Below are 18270 nucleotides of genomic sequence, written 5' to 3' on the forward strand. Positions count from 1 at the left end.
CCTGAAGTGTGAACCATCCACAATTATATCAGATTTAGTGCTGGCCATTGGCTCCAGTAACAACTCTGGGACTCTCCAGGGACAGGGAATGGTGAAGCTTTGTCCCTTGTGTGGAGGAGGGAGGGTTTTCTTGCTCCTGTCACCTCCTGTTTGTGCAGCTCCCGTGGCTTTTTCTGTGCAGTGATCCTAACAGGAGCAGGAGAAGTTTGGATCTCTGTTCTCTTGGATGTGAAGGTGACCTTCTCAGATAGAGACTGTAACCCAGCCTCAGCCCAGGCGTGCTGGGAATGACCTCTGTGCTGAGCAGGCCTTGGGGAGGGCGTGTGTGAGGAGCCATAATGTTATTTGCTGTTCTCACGTGTCAGTTTTTTGCCATATCTGATGGATTTGTGAGAGGTGCTGAGCTCCTGACAGAGGCTCTGGAGGCTGGGGGCTCTGGCTCCCTTTGTAAATGAGCCTGTGGATAACCCAGCTCTGACACTTTTGCCCTCCCTCCTGTTTCATGCCCTCACAAAGAGATTGTGTGTCGTTGCTTTAGGATTTACTGCCTTCCCTGGGGGTGGGAGTGGGTCTGGGAGAAGAGTTATGGCTGCACAGAATGTCTGGCTTCCCACTTCCCTACTGTGTGTCTTGGGCTTAAAACTGCCAAAACACATCTACAAGATGTTATCACTTTTGTTTTTTGTGAAGCTTGTGTTGACTCTTCAGCCTGTGTTGGAGGCAGGTGTGTTTGGGCTGTGGTGGAGCAGGACAGGATTTCCCTCTTAGATTGCTCCTCCACTGGACCCACCATCCCTAGCCCAGGGTCAGGAAATCACTCTGGGTTTTGCTGGTTTTTTCTACCTGTCCCCAAGGAAACAATATAAATGCTATGCCTCGAGTGTGCATCCATTGAGGGAAAACAGGATTTTTAAATAGTAATGTACTCTGGTTTTCCCTTAGTGCAGCAAACCAATGGTTCATTAGTGAAATACATTAATAATTATCTTATGAACCCTTTGGTAGGTGAATCTGCTTTAATTCCTTTGTATCAGCAAGAGCTGCAGGTATGGATGTCTTCGTTACATAAAATAAAAAAAAGGGAAGAAAGCAATGCTTGCAAATTGGTCTTTGTTTCCAAGGAAACAAATTTGACATGCTTGAGCTGTGCGAGATGCAAACACCGCTCGATTCAGCAGACATGCCTCGGGATTTTATGGTCTGAATATTATTTTTAAACTACCTCCAATTTCCAGGCAAGGCAGAGGATGGGAATAGAATTTGTTGGCAGGGTTTATCAATCTGTGCTTAATGAAGGCACTGGGCAGTATCTGGGATTGCCCAGTGTGGCGTGGAGGGAATTGATCTGGGCCCGGATGGAGGTCCTGGGGAGGGACAGCCTGGGGCCAAATGGCCTTTGGTGACATCCTCCAGCCTGAGGAGAGGTCTGAGCAGAGCTCAGCACACTGAAGTAGTGTGGTTTATCCTGTGTCACTTTACCAAATGTTTTTGCTCTAAAAATATTTTAGCAAAAAGCAGCTCGCCAGCGCTTGGCGTGCCAGGCTGCCTGGCGCTCCCGAGGGCCCAAAGAATTTGCTGAAAAGCTGTGGCTTGGTGTTGAGGACTGGGCTGAATTTATCAGAGAAGGGATGAGGGAACAGCATCATGAGTTGTTTGTGTAGTGCATCTGGCACAGATGTGCTGGGGCCTGATGAAAATCTTGGCTTGAGCCTGGCTTGTGGCGTTGTACAGAACGGCTGTAGCGTTGTTGCGATTCCCTTGGAAGTTTTGTTCGGGAAAAAAGCTGGTTTGGTGTTCAGCTGCCACCCTGGTGTTTCCTGAAATGCTGTGTTGATAAAGTCACTTGTTTTATTTTTGAATTTTCCTCCAACTCCAGCTCTGGAGCAGATAGTGCTCGTGTTCCACGGGAAGCGAGCATCGCTCAGCAGAGCACACACAATTCACGGATTTCAACATCCAGAGTTGGTTTTGGCCTGGGCCCAACAAGAGGAACAGGATATATATGTTCCAACTTTGTTGGGGTTAAATAACCAATTTTTTCCCTGGCAAAGCTTTACTTTTACCAACTGTCTTTGCTTTCTGGAGTAGTTTAGTAAGCTGGGAGGGATCTGGGGATAGACAAAGAATATGTGGGGAAATACAAGTTTTTAAGGACTAGTCAAGCTCCATGTGCATATCATTCAGAGCATGCAGGGCTTTTTCCCCCAAGTGTGCTCCAACATTGTGTGTCCTCTATATTTTGTTGTTTGAAAACCTGGGAAGGATTAAAAAAAAAATCCTCTATTAGCTCTTCATTGAAACAATCCTACTGCATTGAGGGGATGAGGCAATGATGGAGGAATTTCAGGGCTGATAAGTGAAAAACAAACCTCTCTTAAAATTCAGGTCCTTAGGAGAACGTAGCATGAAGTGTGTTACACTGCAGTCTCTTTCCTTCTCTTTCATCCTGCTGTTTAACTTCCTTGCAAGTGGAGTTAAAATAACCTTCAAGGAGTTCAGGGTAGACTGGGGTAGGTTTAGCTTTAAGATGGCTGGGAAGCACTATTTGCATTGCCAGCTAAAAGCCTTGCTTGAAGCCTGTTGAGGGAAAAAATAATATTAATGGTATTTCACGAAAATATTGTAATTTGTGGAAGGCCCAGAGTGACAAATTGGCTGGTTTGAATGTCACTGGGAAATGCTCCTTTTGCACAAGGCTTGCCTGAGACAGGATTTTCCTTGCTTTTGTTCTAAAACGAGATGCTTGCTGCCTAAAAATGCCTGCGATCCCTGCAGCGAGAGCTTTGCCTCCTTGACAAGAGGATGGGAAGAGGAAGGTTGGCCGGATTGGGATGAATCCTGCACCTTTTTTTTTTTTTTCCCTTTTTTTTTTTTTTTTTTTTTGCTAATGACACTTCCTTATGCTTACATTTCATTAAAGCTCTGAAATGGCTGAAGATCAGCCTGTACTGAGCATGCTCCGGGGTGGAGGCTGCACCCATGGAGTGAGATGGATTTGTGGCTGGAGGAGGGATAGGCCTGGAGTCAGGACCTGGAGGGACCCGCAGCCAGGATGGAGGTAGGGCACATCCATCGGCTCCTTGCCGTGCTCCTGGGCTGGGGCAGCCAGGAGACCGGATGGAGTGCAAACTGTTGGAATTGATTCAAAAGCAGCGCAGTTAAACCACTGACACGAGATGGCTTCAAACGCTTCCTGCGGATCCGCGGGGAGGGGTTTGGAATCCTGACCTTTGCTGGCTGGCGTGGAGAAGGGACCTGTGCAATGTCAGGGTGGTGACACGAGGTGACAGCAGGCAGGGGCTGCAGCCAGGGCTGAGCCTTCATACTGGCAGCACGTGATCGCGTCTCATCGTGGGCTCGGGCGCTAATTGTAATTAATGGGGAGCCTGGCAGGGCTCAGACCTGCTCTGGGCCGTTCAAACCCAGATCCGTCTGGGATTGTGGGAGGGTGGAAGAATGTTTGAACTCAACCTCCCCTCTTTCAGACTTATTTTGCATTCTAGTGATGGCAAAGAAACCTTGCCACATCAGGTCCTCCAAAGTGGCATGGAGAGGAGGGAATATGTGCATTTATTCCTTCGGCTGAGAGGTTTTTCTGTGCTTCTTGCAGGGCTTTAATGTGTTGGTGAGTGGGTTTGGGGGAAGGCAGTGTGAGTTGTGCTCGCTTGGGCTCTTGGATTTCACCCGTAGTTGCCAGCTTTTTACAAGGAATGTGTAAGCACCAGCAGGTATGTGCTGCATGAGCCGATTGACTCCAGTTGTTGTACAAGCACGCTGCGTGGTGAGGTGCCAATAAAACATTTACATTGGCTCTGGATGTTTGTGCAAGTGAGGTGTAGGGGAGCTCTGGGTTGGTGTGGAGCAGGGGGACATCAGCTCTCTCTGACCTGTCCCCTCACACATGGGGGGAACCCACCCGTGCTCTGGCCTGGCTGTAGGTACAGGTAAGGCGAGGGGTTTGCTCTGTCAGCACTGGGAATCCTTGGGTGGTACAGAGTTATTGTGTTTGACTTTCTGAGCAGAAAGCTCTGTGATCACAGGCTCTGTGCTGTAAGGTAGACCAGCTCTTGCTTCAGGGCACCTCTGGCCACTTTTCACAGCATGGCTCAGGGGGTGACTGGTATAGATTTGATTTTATTGCTGTGTCCCAGGTGATGTGCATTCTGCATGATGAGTCACTTCATTACTTAAAGTAATTTGCCTGTTTATTGCCTGGTTCCATCTTTCTTGTGAACCCAACTCTTCCTCGGTGCTTTCTGGGCCTATTTTGCTACATCAGCCCAGTGCTGAGCTGGTGACCAGCTTGCTTACTGGGCTGGCTTTTATGTTCCCTGCATAAAATCCTGCTGGAGCCCAGCTTGCTGGCCAGGCAGAACTTCTCCTACTCTTTAATGGTCACTGGCTTGTTTATGGCTGGATGAATGCACAAAGAGAAGTGTTGCTGTAAAACAAACAGCGTTGTGATTGTACAGCAAGAGGGAAAAGGGGTTGATTTTCTTTGGCTCAGATGGGGGCTGCCTTTATGGCTTTGCAGAATTCACCCCCGTGGCTTTTCCTCCTTGTGTGACTCTGGCAGTGGAGGTGATCCCAGCCCCAAGTTTTCATGTAAGGCCTGGTTCCCTTGATGAGGAAATTTGACTTAATCAGTTTCAGCTGCTGGAAACCCACTGGTGTGCTCGTTCCTATTGTGCTGTGGGAAGGTGTAAGGTAGCCTTAAAGACCCACTGCCACCTTATGGCAGTTGCTGAGAAGCAGCGTCTGTGGAGCCAATTCGGTACGCACATCATGCTCGCTCTATTTCTCCGCTCCTCTTAACCAGGGATATTTGCATGGAGGCAGGAGCTTTGTTTTTACAGAGTTCATCTGCTCCTTCTGTTCCCTGCAGAAATTTGATAAAGTCAGCAGGATGGCTGGGAGAGCCGTCAACAGGCGCTGTTCCACAGGAGCTCATGATCAGGGGAGAGGCACAAAGGCTTCGTGGAGCACTGATTCTCCTCCACTGAAGAGCTTGCTTATTTTCATGTCAGTGCCTTAATCCTTAAAAAAAATAGGTGTGAGGTCAAAGAACAGGGCCATGCCGAACACGTGAACCTTGTTGGCAGGATCTCCAGCGCTTGCTGCAGCAGGAGGAGGATGGAATGTGCACAGCCATTTTCCCAGCCTGCTGCTGGCAGGGCACTGCAGGATGGCTTTGCACTGACAAATGGGGCCACTGTCCCCAAATAAACCAATAAAACATTGCTCTGTGGAGCAGTGAGTGTGCTGGAAGCCTCCTCACTGTGCTGGGGGTAGAGAATGCTGGATTTAGGACCCTTCTCCAGCAAGGCTGTGTTTGTACTGTAGGAGCTCTTGTTATGCCATAGCTGAATGAAGGGGAGAAATGGTGGATTTAGAGCTCCAAAATAGAAGGAGCTGTGGTTACTGTAAGTTAAAGCTGAAGGAATTTATAATTGGGAACTGTTAGGAATACAGTATGTTCTAAATTACAGCTGTCTGGCCAATATGCTGCTAAATAAAGTTCTAGGATTGCCCTGCAAATGAAATATTCAACGCATATTCTTATCAAAACATAAGCACCATCTCCCAGAGAGCTCACATCTCAATTGCTGTCCAAGAGGATCTTTTTTTTCTTTTCCTTTTTTTTTTTCCTTTTTAGCATGTATGATTTACTCAGTGCAGCATCTCGGGGAACATTTATTGTTTCCTATTAAGTAAAACCAGTTTTCAACTCTGCTGGGGAAAAGGGGGGAGGAAAGGAGATGGCTTGAAAGCTTTAGGGACATAAACCAGGTTTTAAAAGATGGGGAAAGCTCTGATTCCAAAAGATGCATTAATGACTGCCTGTTCTTTCAAAGCTGTTACCTGAGCCTGGAGGTGGACATTGGAGGGTGCTGGGGATGGATACCCAATGTATCCCGGGACATTCTGATTAAGAAATGTTGTATATAACAGTTGAAGAGCAGAAGGAATGTTTGAATAGCTTGTGCTGGAGCTGGAGAATGGTTTATAGCAGTGCAGAAGCAATCAGGATTCCAGCAGAAATGCTCATCTCATACCCAAAGTCCCTTCAGCTTTTGGGATTGCTTCCGAGGAGGCTGAAAGGGAGCATCAGATTTGATCAGCTGGAGGGTCTGCAAGAAGAGGAGCCTGATAAAAAAAAGGAAATAAGGAAAACCCTCTGTATTTTGCAGAGCTAAATATTGTTCTTCCTATAAAAAGAAAAACCTCCCTTTGCCTCCCACTTGGGCTCCCCCTGCAAGGGAGCTGTGAAAATGCTGGACTTAATGGTGTCATTAAGCAAGAGCCCTGAGGAACCTGGTGTCCTTTGTGAAGGGAGGTGTTTGTGCTGCTCCCTTCCTCCTCAAAATGTGGGATTTCTGAAAGGGGTGTTTGAGCCTTCAGTCAGAGAAGGGAGGCTGGAGAGCTGTGGAGTGAAAATACCCTGTAACCTGTGGGCCCTGGCAGGAATGTTTGGAAAGGGGGGTGTTGGTTGTGCTGGGAAGGCTGCTAGGGGGCACTTAGGCTAAAGAAAGGGCACAGCTTCTCAGGGCATGGGCCTCTTCTCATCCTCCACCATCAGCAAAACCTCTTCCACAGCCAGCCTGGAAAGAGGACTGTGACTGCTGGTGTGCAGCACCCCACCCTGCCAAGGTGGGACAGGGGGGTCCTGGGCAGGAGGCACCTCTCCCACTGCCAGTGGCTGTGCCCTGGAAGCTTCTTGCTCCTTTTGGATGACAGAGATGTAAGGTTTCACTGAGTGACAGCCAGGCATCCCCCGTGGCAGAGATGCTGCTACGATCGATCGATGCTTTACTCAAGTTGGTTGTTGAAGCATCTGCAGTGCCCTGATGAGCTCTGCTTTCTCCTTTTTGTTTCTAAACAGTGTTTAGTTCTTTCAAGGATGGCCATGAGATGTGAAAAGCGTCTCTGGTAGCATCTGCTCTCAGTGTATATTTAACCTCAGCAGTGAAAACATGTCTGGTGTGGAGATGCAGTGGGGAGGCTGCGGCTGTGCCGCCGTTCTCCAGCGTTATTTTATCTCAGAAAGGGAATGTTGACTGTGGTGGATCATTGACACTGCCTTTGTTAATATCTTTGTTTCTATTTCTGGGCTTTTAATGAAAGCTTGGTAATTTTGTGCTGCAAGGAAGGGCAGCACATCAACTGTTTTAAAGCCATCTTTGGTTTGATGTACAGTAATCTTTTGATGCAGTGGATAATGCAACTTCTGTCTGTATAGCTGGGGTTTGTTGCTTTTGTTTGGGGATTTTTGAATTTGTCTTTAAATGAGTTACCTCTACACCTCTCAGCGACTGAGAGAAAGGCCAGGAAAATCTCATTTTGTGTATATTAAAACTTAAGATTCACATCAAATGAAAACCCGGTGGGTGAAAGAGCGATCCTTTCTTTATACTGTCACCTCAAATACTCCTTGCCTATGAATTTCAATCATCTCGATTTAGCCTTGTGTGTTTTAACTGTTTAGTAGTGAAACTTCTCCAGAGTGTGGGGAGGAAACAACATCCTCACAGCTGAGGGAGATCCGTAGCAGCTCTTTGCTGCTTTAATTATTGCAGCTCTGCAAACGTGCCTGGCCACGGTGGTGAAAGAGCTGCTGGGACTGGAGGAAACGTGGCTTGTGGATGTTTCCAGCCTGGCAGAGCCGGCCATGTGCTGAGGCCTGGACTCACCTGGTGCTGGGGCAGGGCAAACATCATCCCCAGGCTCCTCCAAAGCTCCCTATGGATTTGGATGGCTTGTTCCTCCCTACAGTGCAGGCTGCTCCCTGCCTTCCCCAGCTCACTGTCACACATTTCACTCCACTCATCTTCGCTGTAGCTTCTACTCTTAAAGAGAACTCTCTCTTAAGGAGGACGCTCTCCGGCGCTCTCCTCTTCTGGAAAGCTGTTTTTCCTTTGGCCAGGAGCACGCGGGTGCTGCCACGGGGCCATGTCAGAGTTTCCTCTTCCTTCTGGCCTCTTCCCCGAGGTTGCCGGCCGCCCTCCCCCTGCTCGGGGGGAGGTTCTCCAGCCTGACACCCGGCTCCAGCAGCCTCCTGCTCCTGCCTCCGATAAATGCCAGTCTTCCTTGAATCCCTTCCAGCCGAGCTCTGCTTACAGATGTTCCTGCGAGCTGCTCTGGCAGTTTTACTGGGAGCCTGAGCAGATATGAAGGTTGCCAAGAGTTTATGCTTAATTGTGAAGTGGAACAGTGACAAACTACTTTTATTTTGAAACTAAAATTTCTTCTGTTATCTTGCTGGCTGGGGCCAGTAGTAGTGTAGGGTTTGACATGGGCTGAGCTTAGAGCTCCTGTGCCTCGTAGTGAACTATCCCTTCATTAGGGTGAGGATGAGGATGGATCCATGAGGATGTCCCTTCATTCCATTCCCCCCTGCTTTTCCATGACTGTGTTTGTGATATCCTTTCGAAGTCAGTTGTACCAGGTCAGGTTATTAATCCCCAAAGTGAAAATGATCTCCCCTTTCAGATCAGCAGTTCAGATCTCGAAGACACTGTCTTGGACACTGCTCACTGCATCAGTTTAACCCATGTGCCTTCATCCCAGCTCTCAGAGGTCGAGGACCTTGTTCAACACAACAAAATCAGCCCGGGGACATCCCCAAGCCACTCACATCCCTCCCTGTCCCTCCTGCCTCTCCTTTTCCCACGGGCAAGTGCTACTCTTGAAGGCCACGAGACAGCACTCTGGTTTAAAAAGCTTTCTCTTTTTTTCAGGCGAGTGATCAGTTTTGAGGCCTGGCGCCCTGTCAGAAAGTTGACAGATGATCTGCATTACCGGTGCGTCCCCGGGATGCCCGGGATAATCGCGCTCCAATGGACGCCCTGGAGCCGGCAGGTTCTCTGTGAAATGGCTGCAGTGGAGGGAGCAGTGAAATGGGCTCTTCTGGGCATGCTCACTCTGTAGAGGGAGCTTTATCACATGAGCAGAAACTGAATCACTGCTCATGAGGATCTGGAATATGCAACTCTTGGAGTCTTCACCAGAAGAAGACAGCAGCTGCCCGCAGGTACCGCAGGGTCCATCCGCCTCCTGTGCCCGGCGAGGCCCTGGCAGGGCAGGCTGGTCCTGCCGGGGAAGGAGAAGCCTGGAGAGGAGAGGAGAGGAGGAGCAGAGGCCGGGGAAGCATGGCCGGGGTTGTTTGTTCGTTTGTTCGGATATCCCCGCGCGTGGCTGCCCGTGCTGGCGGGCTGGGTGGCCCATCCTGCTGGGATGGCCCATCCTGCTGGCATGGCTGCTCCGTGGGCTCCGAGCGGCCTCGGTGCCCAGCAGCGCCGCCGGCAAACCTCGGGCTTTGTTTCCTCGTGCCTTTCCTTTGGCTCCTGGGGTGGGGAGGCTCGCTTGGGGTTGGTTTGGTTTTGGGTTTTCTTTGGTTTTTTTTTTTTGGTGTTTTTAGGATTTGTTTGTGCTTTTTAAGTGTGAAGTTTCTGGAAAATTCTCCAAGGAGCCCTCCCTGCTTGTAGCTCTTAGAAGAAAAAGGCACAAAGCCTGGGGTGCTCGAGCTGCTTGAAGACTGAACTAAAGGGGAGGAGAGGGCCTGTGGCCACATGGCACCTCCTCACTGGGTCTCTTTTGACAGCCTCTGCCTGTGGCTCGCTTGGGTGGAGGCCAGAGCTAACAGTATTTTACCAGGGAGAAGCAATCCTTTTTATTTTGGGGTGACTTCCTCCCCTCTCTCTTCTTTTTTTTCTTTTTCTTTTTTTTTTTTTTTCATAGTAGCAATCCAAGGAAACATCTGATTAAAAGGCAACATCCCTGGTTGATTTCATGGCAGGAGGTCCATGCCTGCAACATATTTTAAAACTCAGCCCCCTGGGTCTGCCCTTGGGATTTTTTTTTTTCCTCTGTGATTTGTGTTACATGCAAGAACTCTGTTGGCTGCCACAGACCTCAGTGAGATTTGGGATGGACACAGAAGGTCCCAAGGCCTTGAAAGGCACGGACACCCCTGCAGAACACTGGCCTGAGCTTGCTGTGCTCTGGGGAGACCCTCAAAGCTGCAACGCAGACACAATATTGAATTTTCAATCAAGGAGCAAGATGTGAAGATGGCATTTAAAAGATTAGAGAGCTTACACAGGACAATCTGTGATACCTAATCTAAATATCTGTTGTGTTTCCACTGGACTATAAATGTGCTTGTTGTTCATCATTCAGAAGAAAAGGAAAAGGCATGAGCAGTCACGAGGAGAGAGCTGAGATTTCTCTTTAACACTGAAGAGCTGAGGCCTTGACCTGCTGCCTGAGCAGCTCCACCCAGGGAGAAAATGGGCTCTGGGCTTGATGAAGGCTGAGGAGACAACCAAAAACCCACTGAGGTGTGGGAGCTGTGCTCCTGTGTGGTGGTGACACTGGTGTGGCACCAGCCAGAAGCGCCCAACGCTCTGTCCCTGCCGGCTGGGGCCCTTGGGAAGCGTCTGCAGAGACACAGAAAAGCCTGACCTACTTTGGAGGGAGGAGAGCTGCCGAGGTCTGGGTTTGGCACTGCTTCTCAGCAAGGGTTAAGAGCCCAAAGTGGGGCCTTTGGGTCTTGGTTTTGTTCTGTTCCATGTATTTAACTGACTGTGCGGTGCCAGCACGAGCTCTTGCCCTCATCCCCGAACATGTTTGGGTAGAACTAGGCTCTGTGGCACACATAGGGCATATTCTTGCAGCTCAGCCTCTGTGAGACCAGCCCTGGGCAGGAGGCAGCTCCATGACCTGTCTCCCAGGAGCTCTCTCCCATCTCCTAAGGATGCCATCTCCTAAGGAAAGAGTGTTGTGTGCACCTCATGCAATGGCAGTGAGTTGTTTTATTCAGGTAAACAAGGAGTTTTAAGGAGCTTCACTCTCCTGGCCAGCTGGTTTGGGGGAGGGCTGGCTTGGTTCCTGCTGCTCCTCTTTGTTTTCCTTTTGCTGCTTTTCCCTGAAGTTTTTCCTTCTTGCCTTCCCTCTCCTGGGGCTGAGAGTGGTTGAGGAATGGCCGTAGCGGGAGAGTGACCGTGAGTTGGGGTCAGCCCAAAGGCTCGGGGCACTGATGGCGTGTGCTCCCTGCTTGCAAGCCTTGGAGGACCATATGTTCCTGCAGTGACATGGAATGTCAGTGATTTGGAAACAAATCCCTGAGTTTATAACCCTCTACTCCCATTTTTAGCCAGTTATTTTTTCTGACTCCTCTGAATTCAGAGTTTTGACACCAACCCCTCTTTGCAGACCCTTATGGCCTCTCGTGTTTCCAGTGGGATTTGTCCGTCTTGTGCCTCTGTGAGCTCCTTGGTCTCTTGGGTGGAGGATGCGTGTCTGGCTTTGCTGTAGGGTGGTGTTAGTCCTGGAGGGGGGCAGAGGAGGAGGGCAGCCTGCCAGGATTTACAGTAGTCAGGAAAGCAGCAGGAGTGAAGCTCTCAAACTGTACAAGCTAATTGGAAAGCATCCATTAGAAAAAAGAAAAGGAAAATATAGAAAAGGAGAAAATGTTGAGCAAGCTTTTAAAAAATATTCTGGACTCCAACACAACAACTTGCATCCTCCAAACCGGGTCATTTATTTGTGTTTTTCCTTCAGTCCCCATCAGGAGGGGGAAGGACGTGGAGAAGGGTCGAGGCAGTGGGGGTTAAGAAGGTCTGACATGCAAGTGTCCTCCCTGCAACACTGCCATGCTGTGCCTGAGCAGCACAGTGGCTCTTGCAAAGGAAGCTTTTCACAACTTGTCCTTGTTCCAAGGATGAGGAAACCTCCAGCTCTTCTGGCATTTTCTCTCTGTCGTAAGTCAGAGCTGCTTTCACCTGTGAAGTATGATCAGCACAGACAGGGAGAAGGCTGGAACAGAGCGGGGCTCTGAGCAACCTTGCAAGGCTTTTCATGGAGTTCTTGGTGTTAAATGAAGAACATTTCCCCTCCTCCTCTCCTCGTTTTCCTGTGTGCCTGCAAAAATACTCTGGTTTGCATTTAAAGGAGAAAACTGTATGTGCTGGGACTAAGCCAACTTGTTTATTTAAGGGAAATACCATATTTCCAGCCCCTTCTCTCACAGAGGAAGGCTCGGCAGAGGATGGCAGACTGGGCTGGGGATTATATTTTTAGGTGTCATCGAAGCACAGTTGTGATTTGAAGAAGCTAAAAATCATGGCTGGCATTTTGCATCGAGCCCTGTGAGTTCCTCCTCCCCACAGCTCCCACAGGGGTTAACCTCTCCCTCCAAAGCACGTGGATTTTCACCTAAATCAAAGAGCAAAAAAGGAGAAAAAAGAAACAAAAACCATCAGAAAAAACAACAAACCCATCACCATCACCCCCCAGGCTTCTACTTTGCCATGCTTTCGCCGTTTGCCTGCCCCCAAGGGGGTGTTTGTGGCGGGGGCCGGGGCTCTGGGCAGGGACCCGGGCCCTGTGTCCCTGTCAAAAGATGGCAGGTCCGTGTGTCCGTAAACAATGCGGTTATGAAATGGCAGCGCGGCCGCGCTGAGCATGCTCGGGAGCTGCCTGTAGGGGGAGGCGAGCCAGAAAGATGATCTAATTCCGTGCAATTCTTGGGATTGAAGGAAAAGACCAGGCTCCACTCTTAATGACAGAGCAGAAAAACCAGGCCCCACGCCGGGGACGAAGCCCGTAGGCCATGGAGGAGAGGGTGTGAGGATCTCCCACCTCCAGGACTTCGGGTGCTGGGCAGCGCTGTGTCGCTTTCTCGCCCTCCAGCAGAGTAAGGCCTTGGTGAGGTTTTGCTGTAGTTATTAGAGGGACAGGCCCGAGGGTGCAAGTTTTATGATTATGATTATTTTCATTATTATTTTGTCTTTTTTTCCCCTTCCTTCTCCCCATTCGCTTTCCCGGCTCACAGGCACCGCTGTCTCGCTGCTTGGCCGCTCGATGGCCGGAGGTGACCCAGGTGGAGGTGGCGTGGGCAGCTCAGCCAGGCCCTCGTGGTCCCATGGGAACCCACGAGAGGCTTTCCCTCCTCTGCTGCCCCATGTGCCCTTTGGCTGGGCACCATGGGCATGGGCAGGGGGACAGGGACCTGCTCCGCTGGCTGCAGTGCCTTGGGGTGGGAGGAAGAGGAGCGTGGGGGCTGAAGAGGTACCTGAGCCCTGTTGATGGGGGTGAGCTGCCTCCCAGCTCCCCTGCCCTGGACTGCTGGAATCTGCTGGCTCCAGGCTCCTCTTGGTGCTCTGGTTTTGTCCTGGCTCAGCCAGTTCCTGGGGACTGGGTGTTTCTGAAATGGCTGGTTTGCTTTTGCTAGGGATAGTGATGAATCTTGGTCTCCATTTTAGGGTTTTCTTCCCCCCCTCCCCTCCTGGGGCCTAGGAGAGGGCAGGCAGCAGCTGGACTCCTTGCTACCCTCAGCCTGTGGAAGGAGGGGACGCCTTTGTCTGCTCTGGATTTACATTTGCCTGCACACACAAGTTGCACTGGCTTTAACTCTACTGGGATGCAGCTAGATGGGCCTGGAAGCAGTGAGGAACTGTAAATCGATCTCCCATTTCCAAGAGGGCACGGGCTCTGCAGACCCCCCTTGCCTGAAGCCTGCACGCCGTCGTGGAATGCCTTGTCTTGGGAGAAGTCACTTTAAGTCCTGTTGTGTTTCATGCACGTGTCTGTGTTCCCAGCTGTTGCATGCAGGGACTTGCACCTCTTTCTGTGCTTCCCCCCTTCTCAGGGAGTCGACGTGTGCGGCTGGAATAGGAGAGAGGACATGGGGGTTGAGGAGGAAATGTTTCTTTTCTATGGAGAATACACTGGATGAAAGGATTGCAGGAGACAAAAGAATTGCAAAGAATTTGATTTGGGAGGAAACTTCAGGCTGAGGGCAGTGCTTGTTGTGAGCTGCAGATAAAATTCCATGTTCACATGATTGCATGAGGCTTATAAGGAAGTGGCCTTAGCCTGAAAAAAGGAGCTTTGAGACTGGTGACTGCTTTGTAGGCCAGGTATTCTGGTGGTTGTGTTTCCTTCCTTCTCCAGATCAAATGCTTCTGTTGTTTCTAATGACAGGCCCGTGGTCAGTGTCCCCAGGAGCCTTGAGCCCAGGCCTTGCCCAAGCACAGTGCTGAGATCTGCAATGAGCAGCCTCTCCGTGCCTACAAAAGAAACACTCTTTCTACAAGCATTCTCTTAATCATTACTTCCTATATAATTAACTACAAAATGTTTGTCTTCTTTTCAACGCAAAGGTTATTATGAGCAGGCTGGTTTGGGTTGTGTTATTTCAATTTATATTTTTTTTTAGGAGAAGGAGGGAAAAAATGAGTGAATAAGAATCTGCTGCTGCTGGGGTTGCATCATTTGTTGAGAGATTTGCCTCTGCCTTGCTCCAGCGTTGCTGCAGCCCTCATTTTCCTGGCTGGTGGGAGCTTTCCCTGGGGCTGTGTCCTGAGTGGGGTCTGGTGTCACCTCGGAGGGGTTGGTGACCAGCTGGAGGCTGTGTCCAGGCAGGATCAGTGCTGTCCATCCCGCAGAGGTGTTGGTGCACGCGCTGCCCCGGATGGGAACAGGCATTTGAGGGGTCTCCTGCTCCCAGCCCTCTTCCAGATGGACCTGCTGTGTGCACAGCTCTGCTCACAGTAACGCTGCTGCGAGCCTCGGGTTCCCAGACCGTTGATTTTTAAGACATAAAAAAAAAAAAAAAAAAAAAAAAAAAGACCCTGGTGAAGGTAGACATCTTGGCACCTCAGCCTGCGCTCCTTCCCGGGCTGCCGGGAGAGCAGAGAGCTCGGGCTCATGATGTAACTCTGGTCCCTTGGGCTCGGTAAGCTGCAATATGTTGGAGTTTTGCTGTGCATGTGTTGTCTTTGCCTATAAAACCTGTTTGGACCTTTGCGAAGGGCACCCGGATGCCTGATGAAAATACCAAGGAGAGGAGGCTGCGAAAGCTCTTTCTGTGTTTCCCAGCTTTGTTCTTTTTCTCTTCTTTTCCCTTTTTCTTTTCTTTATTTTTTATGGGCTTTGTTTTTTTTCTTTTTGGTTTTTTTTTGTTGTTGTTTGTTTTAAAGGCACCACTGTAGTTTGTAGTCATCATCTGTTTGGAAATGCTGCAGAGCCTTTCCTTGGCCGGTCTGACCTGTCTTCCATCCCCTCCAAAGACCTCATGGAGGAGAGGAAGCTTGTTTTCTTGTAAACAGAGGCAGAGAGGAAAAAACTGAACCAGCAGTAGCTCCTCTGCTTGGCTCCTCATGGCTCTTAAAGCTCTTTCAAAGACCCAATCAGTCTTTCTTCAGATGCACTAATTTTTTCTACCCTTTGAAACCTAAAAATTAAGGGTTGGGCGGGGGGTGGGGGGGCAAGAATGCTTCGTGGCTGGTTGTGCGTGCTCTTTATGGAGGTTCTCCAGCCACGGATGGTTAATAATCACTCTGGGGTGGGCGAGGGAATGGAGGCAGACGGCTGCGGGAAAGGGGGAAAGGAGGAAAAAAAAAAAATAAATGGAGCGAGTGAGACTTTTATTGTGAAGCAGCGTGTGCTTGGCAGTTGGCTTTGTTGGGACTGCTGCAAGAGCAGACATTGCTCGGCGGGGAGGGTGGGTATAGGATTTCCCTGCCAATCGGGAGCGGACGGATGGGGCATGGGGAGGGTGAGCAGAAAGGGAAGTTTGCTCTGGATTTAAGGGAGGGGAGGGCAAGGAAACCCAACACACGCTCACACACACACACGCGCACACACACAAAAGCTGGAGGTATTGACACTTGCGGTGGAGTTGGTGCTAAGTTGGCTGGGTGGAGCTGGGACGGAATGAATGGTGCTGGGTGCCCCATGGGTGCCCCATGGGTGCCCCTGGGAATGAATGGTGCTGGGTGCCCCGTGGGTGCCCCATGGGTGCCCCATGGGTGCCCCTCGGGGCTGGGCGCCGGTGGAGCAAGGACGGGAGAGCGCTGGCCTGGGGGGACGAGGCTTCGACGGCTCTGCAGGGGTTTCCTGTAGCTTCCTTCTGATCAAAATGCTTCAAAATTCACAGTTGGCTTTTAATCTAATTTTTATTTTCAATTATTCTTTTGTTTTCTACCTTGATGCTGAGTTTTTGTTGGGAAGTTGTAACGTTGTTGCCTCTGCTAGTGAGGGGTTTGTCTCTGAGGTAGGAAGCAGGAGAGCCTGGGAGATGCCACCTCAGCCAGCCTTGCCTTGGCACCCAGTTTTTGTACAAAAGTGATGGTTTCTCTCTTGGAGTTGGGGATTCTGCTTTGAGAGCTGGGCAGGCAGCTCTGAGCTGCTGGTGACTCTGTGAGCAGGGAGGGTGGTCAAGGTCTCATGGACTCCAGGGTTCCTGCAGTGGCTTTTGCTCATGGGCGAGCAGCAGCAACGCCTCTGAGGAAGGGAGAGCGTGGGCCATGTGTGGAGTGAGGGCATTGCTCAGAAAACACAGGAAAACTCACGCTCAGATGACGAAGAATGGCCCCTGGAAATCCTGGGGCTTCTTGTATGAGTCAGTGGAGGAGCAGGAATAGCAAGACCTCTCCTTATTGCAACAAAGGTTGGGAAAACAAACTGGTCCCTGTTAAGACTGACTGAGGCTCTTTATTTGCTGCTGGTGCCTGTGCCCAGGGCCTGGGAGCCCCTGGCTGTGGTGGGAGCCAGGGGTGCCCTCGAGCACTCTGAGCTCTCTTTGCTCAGGTCTTGCAGGAGGATAATCCATGAGAAAAACTGAGGTTATTCCCAGTTTACAAGAGGTCTGACTAGAGGAGAGGTAGGGTTTACAAGCTCATGTTTGCAGCAAGGATATGAATTACTGGCTCAGAATAAATAAAACAGCTGCTCTATGTTCAGAGTTTGGGCTGTGTTTTATGGTCATTTCTCAATGGAAGCTGTTGGCCAGTGTCTGTAGGTTCTGTGTCAGGCTGGGCTGGGCTGAGCTGAGCTTTCTAGTGCTCACAACAGCTTTTTGGTCTGTGACTGGTGATCTGAAGGTGCTGTGCTTGGAGCACAAGTTGCTGAGAGCACTGCGATGTGGCTGGGTTTGTGTCTGACTGTGCTCGGGGCAGGTTGGGGACAGGCAGGGACAGGCAGCCACCCACAGCCTCTGTCCTGTGCAGCAGGAGCCATCCTTGAGGTGCCCTTAGTTCTGGGCCTGGCAGTGGTGGAGGCATTCCCAGGAATCTGTCTCCCTCCTTCCCTTGGTGTGTGTCTCTGCCATGGTGGATTTGGGTGCAGGACAGGGTGATCCTGCAGGGATTTGGGGCTGGATGAGTCCTGCATGGGGCTGGGGGCTCAGCACAGGGCATTGCACTGAGTTCACCAGCCTGGCAGGGTGGCTGGTGACAGCAGCAGCAGCAAAGCCCATCTCCCCTGCCAGCTCTGGACAATCCCACACAGGCATGGGCGAGCTGCTGGGAAGGGCTGGGAGCTGCCACACCGGGCTCCATGCATGCCTCATCCCCCTCACTTGCTCTGAGGGAGGTGGGCAGGTTGTTTTTCTTTCTTTATCACCCAGTGAGCTTTAAACCCTGTGATTTGCATGGCTGCAGGCACCATCTGCTCCCTGTGCTGGCCTACAGCAGTTGGCTTGACCTGGGCTTATTCTGTGCCGTGGCAGTGCTGAACCCCAGCTCTGCAGGGCACTCCCCATCCCTGCCTCCACTCCTCTCCTTAAACACAGCTGTGCCAAAGACCCCTTCTAGTTCAGTTTTTTAAAATACCATTTTCCTTCTGGTTTATTTTGGTAGTAGGTTTTTGTTTTTGTTTTTTTGGTTCAGTCTTGCTTCTTCAAAATAGAGAACGAGAAGGTATTGAGGCTGCAAACCTGAGCTAACAATGTGGTGCCAAGCGTGTGAAAGGCAGAGGAGATGAGCAGGTGTTCCATTTTTATGTAATTTTGAAATTTTTTTTAAAGAGAGGGGAAAAAAGAAAAATTGCTTTCTATAGAATTAAAAATAGAGCTCATTAACTTTAATAAACATGGATGTTATGAATGAGGAGGTAGCTGTAGCTGACTGATGGTTTGCAATTTTGGATGTTCATTTGAATGAGCTGCAAAAAAACTCAACCAAGCCACCAAAAGCACATGGGCTGGAAATGTTGATAAATGAGGTCGTAGTGAAAAGCCTGATAGATCTGCCTCCCCCACCCAAAGGCTAAAAAGTTTTGGGGGAGTCAGAGTCACCTCCTCGAGATGTCTTTCACGCAGATGGATTCAGCTGGATTCCCAGGCACGTTGCACTGGGAAAATCTGTCTGGCTGCATCCAACCCTGAGCTGGGAGGTGCCAGCCCTGGGCACAGCCTGGAGCCCCTGTGCTCCTCGGGCTGTCAGCCTGGGCCAGCCTTGCCGTGTTTTATCTGTGACCTGTGCC

General features: G+C 50.2%; 1 protein-coding gene and 1 long non-coding RNA gene across 11 annotated transcripts in view; one reads left to right on the forward strand and one right to left on the reverse strand.

The window, feature by feature from the left end:
* EHMT1 (euchromatic histone lysine methyltransferase 1) overlaps window positions 1-18270 on the forward strand; it is a 117457-nt gene that overhangs the window by 37179 nt on the left and 62008 nt on the right. The window contains exon 1 of one of the 10 annotated variants that reach the window (XM_039719998.1): window positions 2987-3058. The exons of 5 other annotated variants lie outside the window; for them this stretch is intronic. In XM_039719998.1, coding sequence (XP_039575932.1) covers window positions 3053-3058 — 6 coding nt within the window. In that variant the 5' untranslated portion in view covers window positions 2987-3052. Of the gene's footprint in view, window positions 1-2986; window positions 3059-8747; window positions 9032-12514; window positions 12709-15543; window positions 15563-18270 lie in introns of those variants that run through there. 4 more of the 10 variants (XM_039719993.1, XM_039719999.1, XM_039720000.1 and 1 more) reach the window with 4 other exon arrangements.
* Window positions 11532-12504, reverse strand: LOC120507405. Its single transcript, XR_005628743.1, has 3 exons — window positions 12306-12504; window positions 12006-12216; window positions 11532-11922 (listed from the first exon to the last, which is right to left on the reverse strand). It is a non-coding gene; the product is annotated as an uncharacterized LOC120507405 (long non-coding RNA).

The sequence above is a fragment of the Passer montanus genome, unplaced genomic scaffold, assembly GCF_014805655.1.
Source record: "Passer montanus isolate IOZ18808 unplaced genomic scaffold, ASM1480565v1 scaffold43, whole genome shotgun sequence".
Classification (NCBI taxonomy): domain Eukaryota; kingdom Metazoa; phylum Chordata; class Aves; order Passeriformes; family Passeridae; genus Passer; species Passer montanus.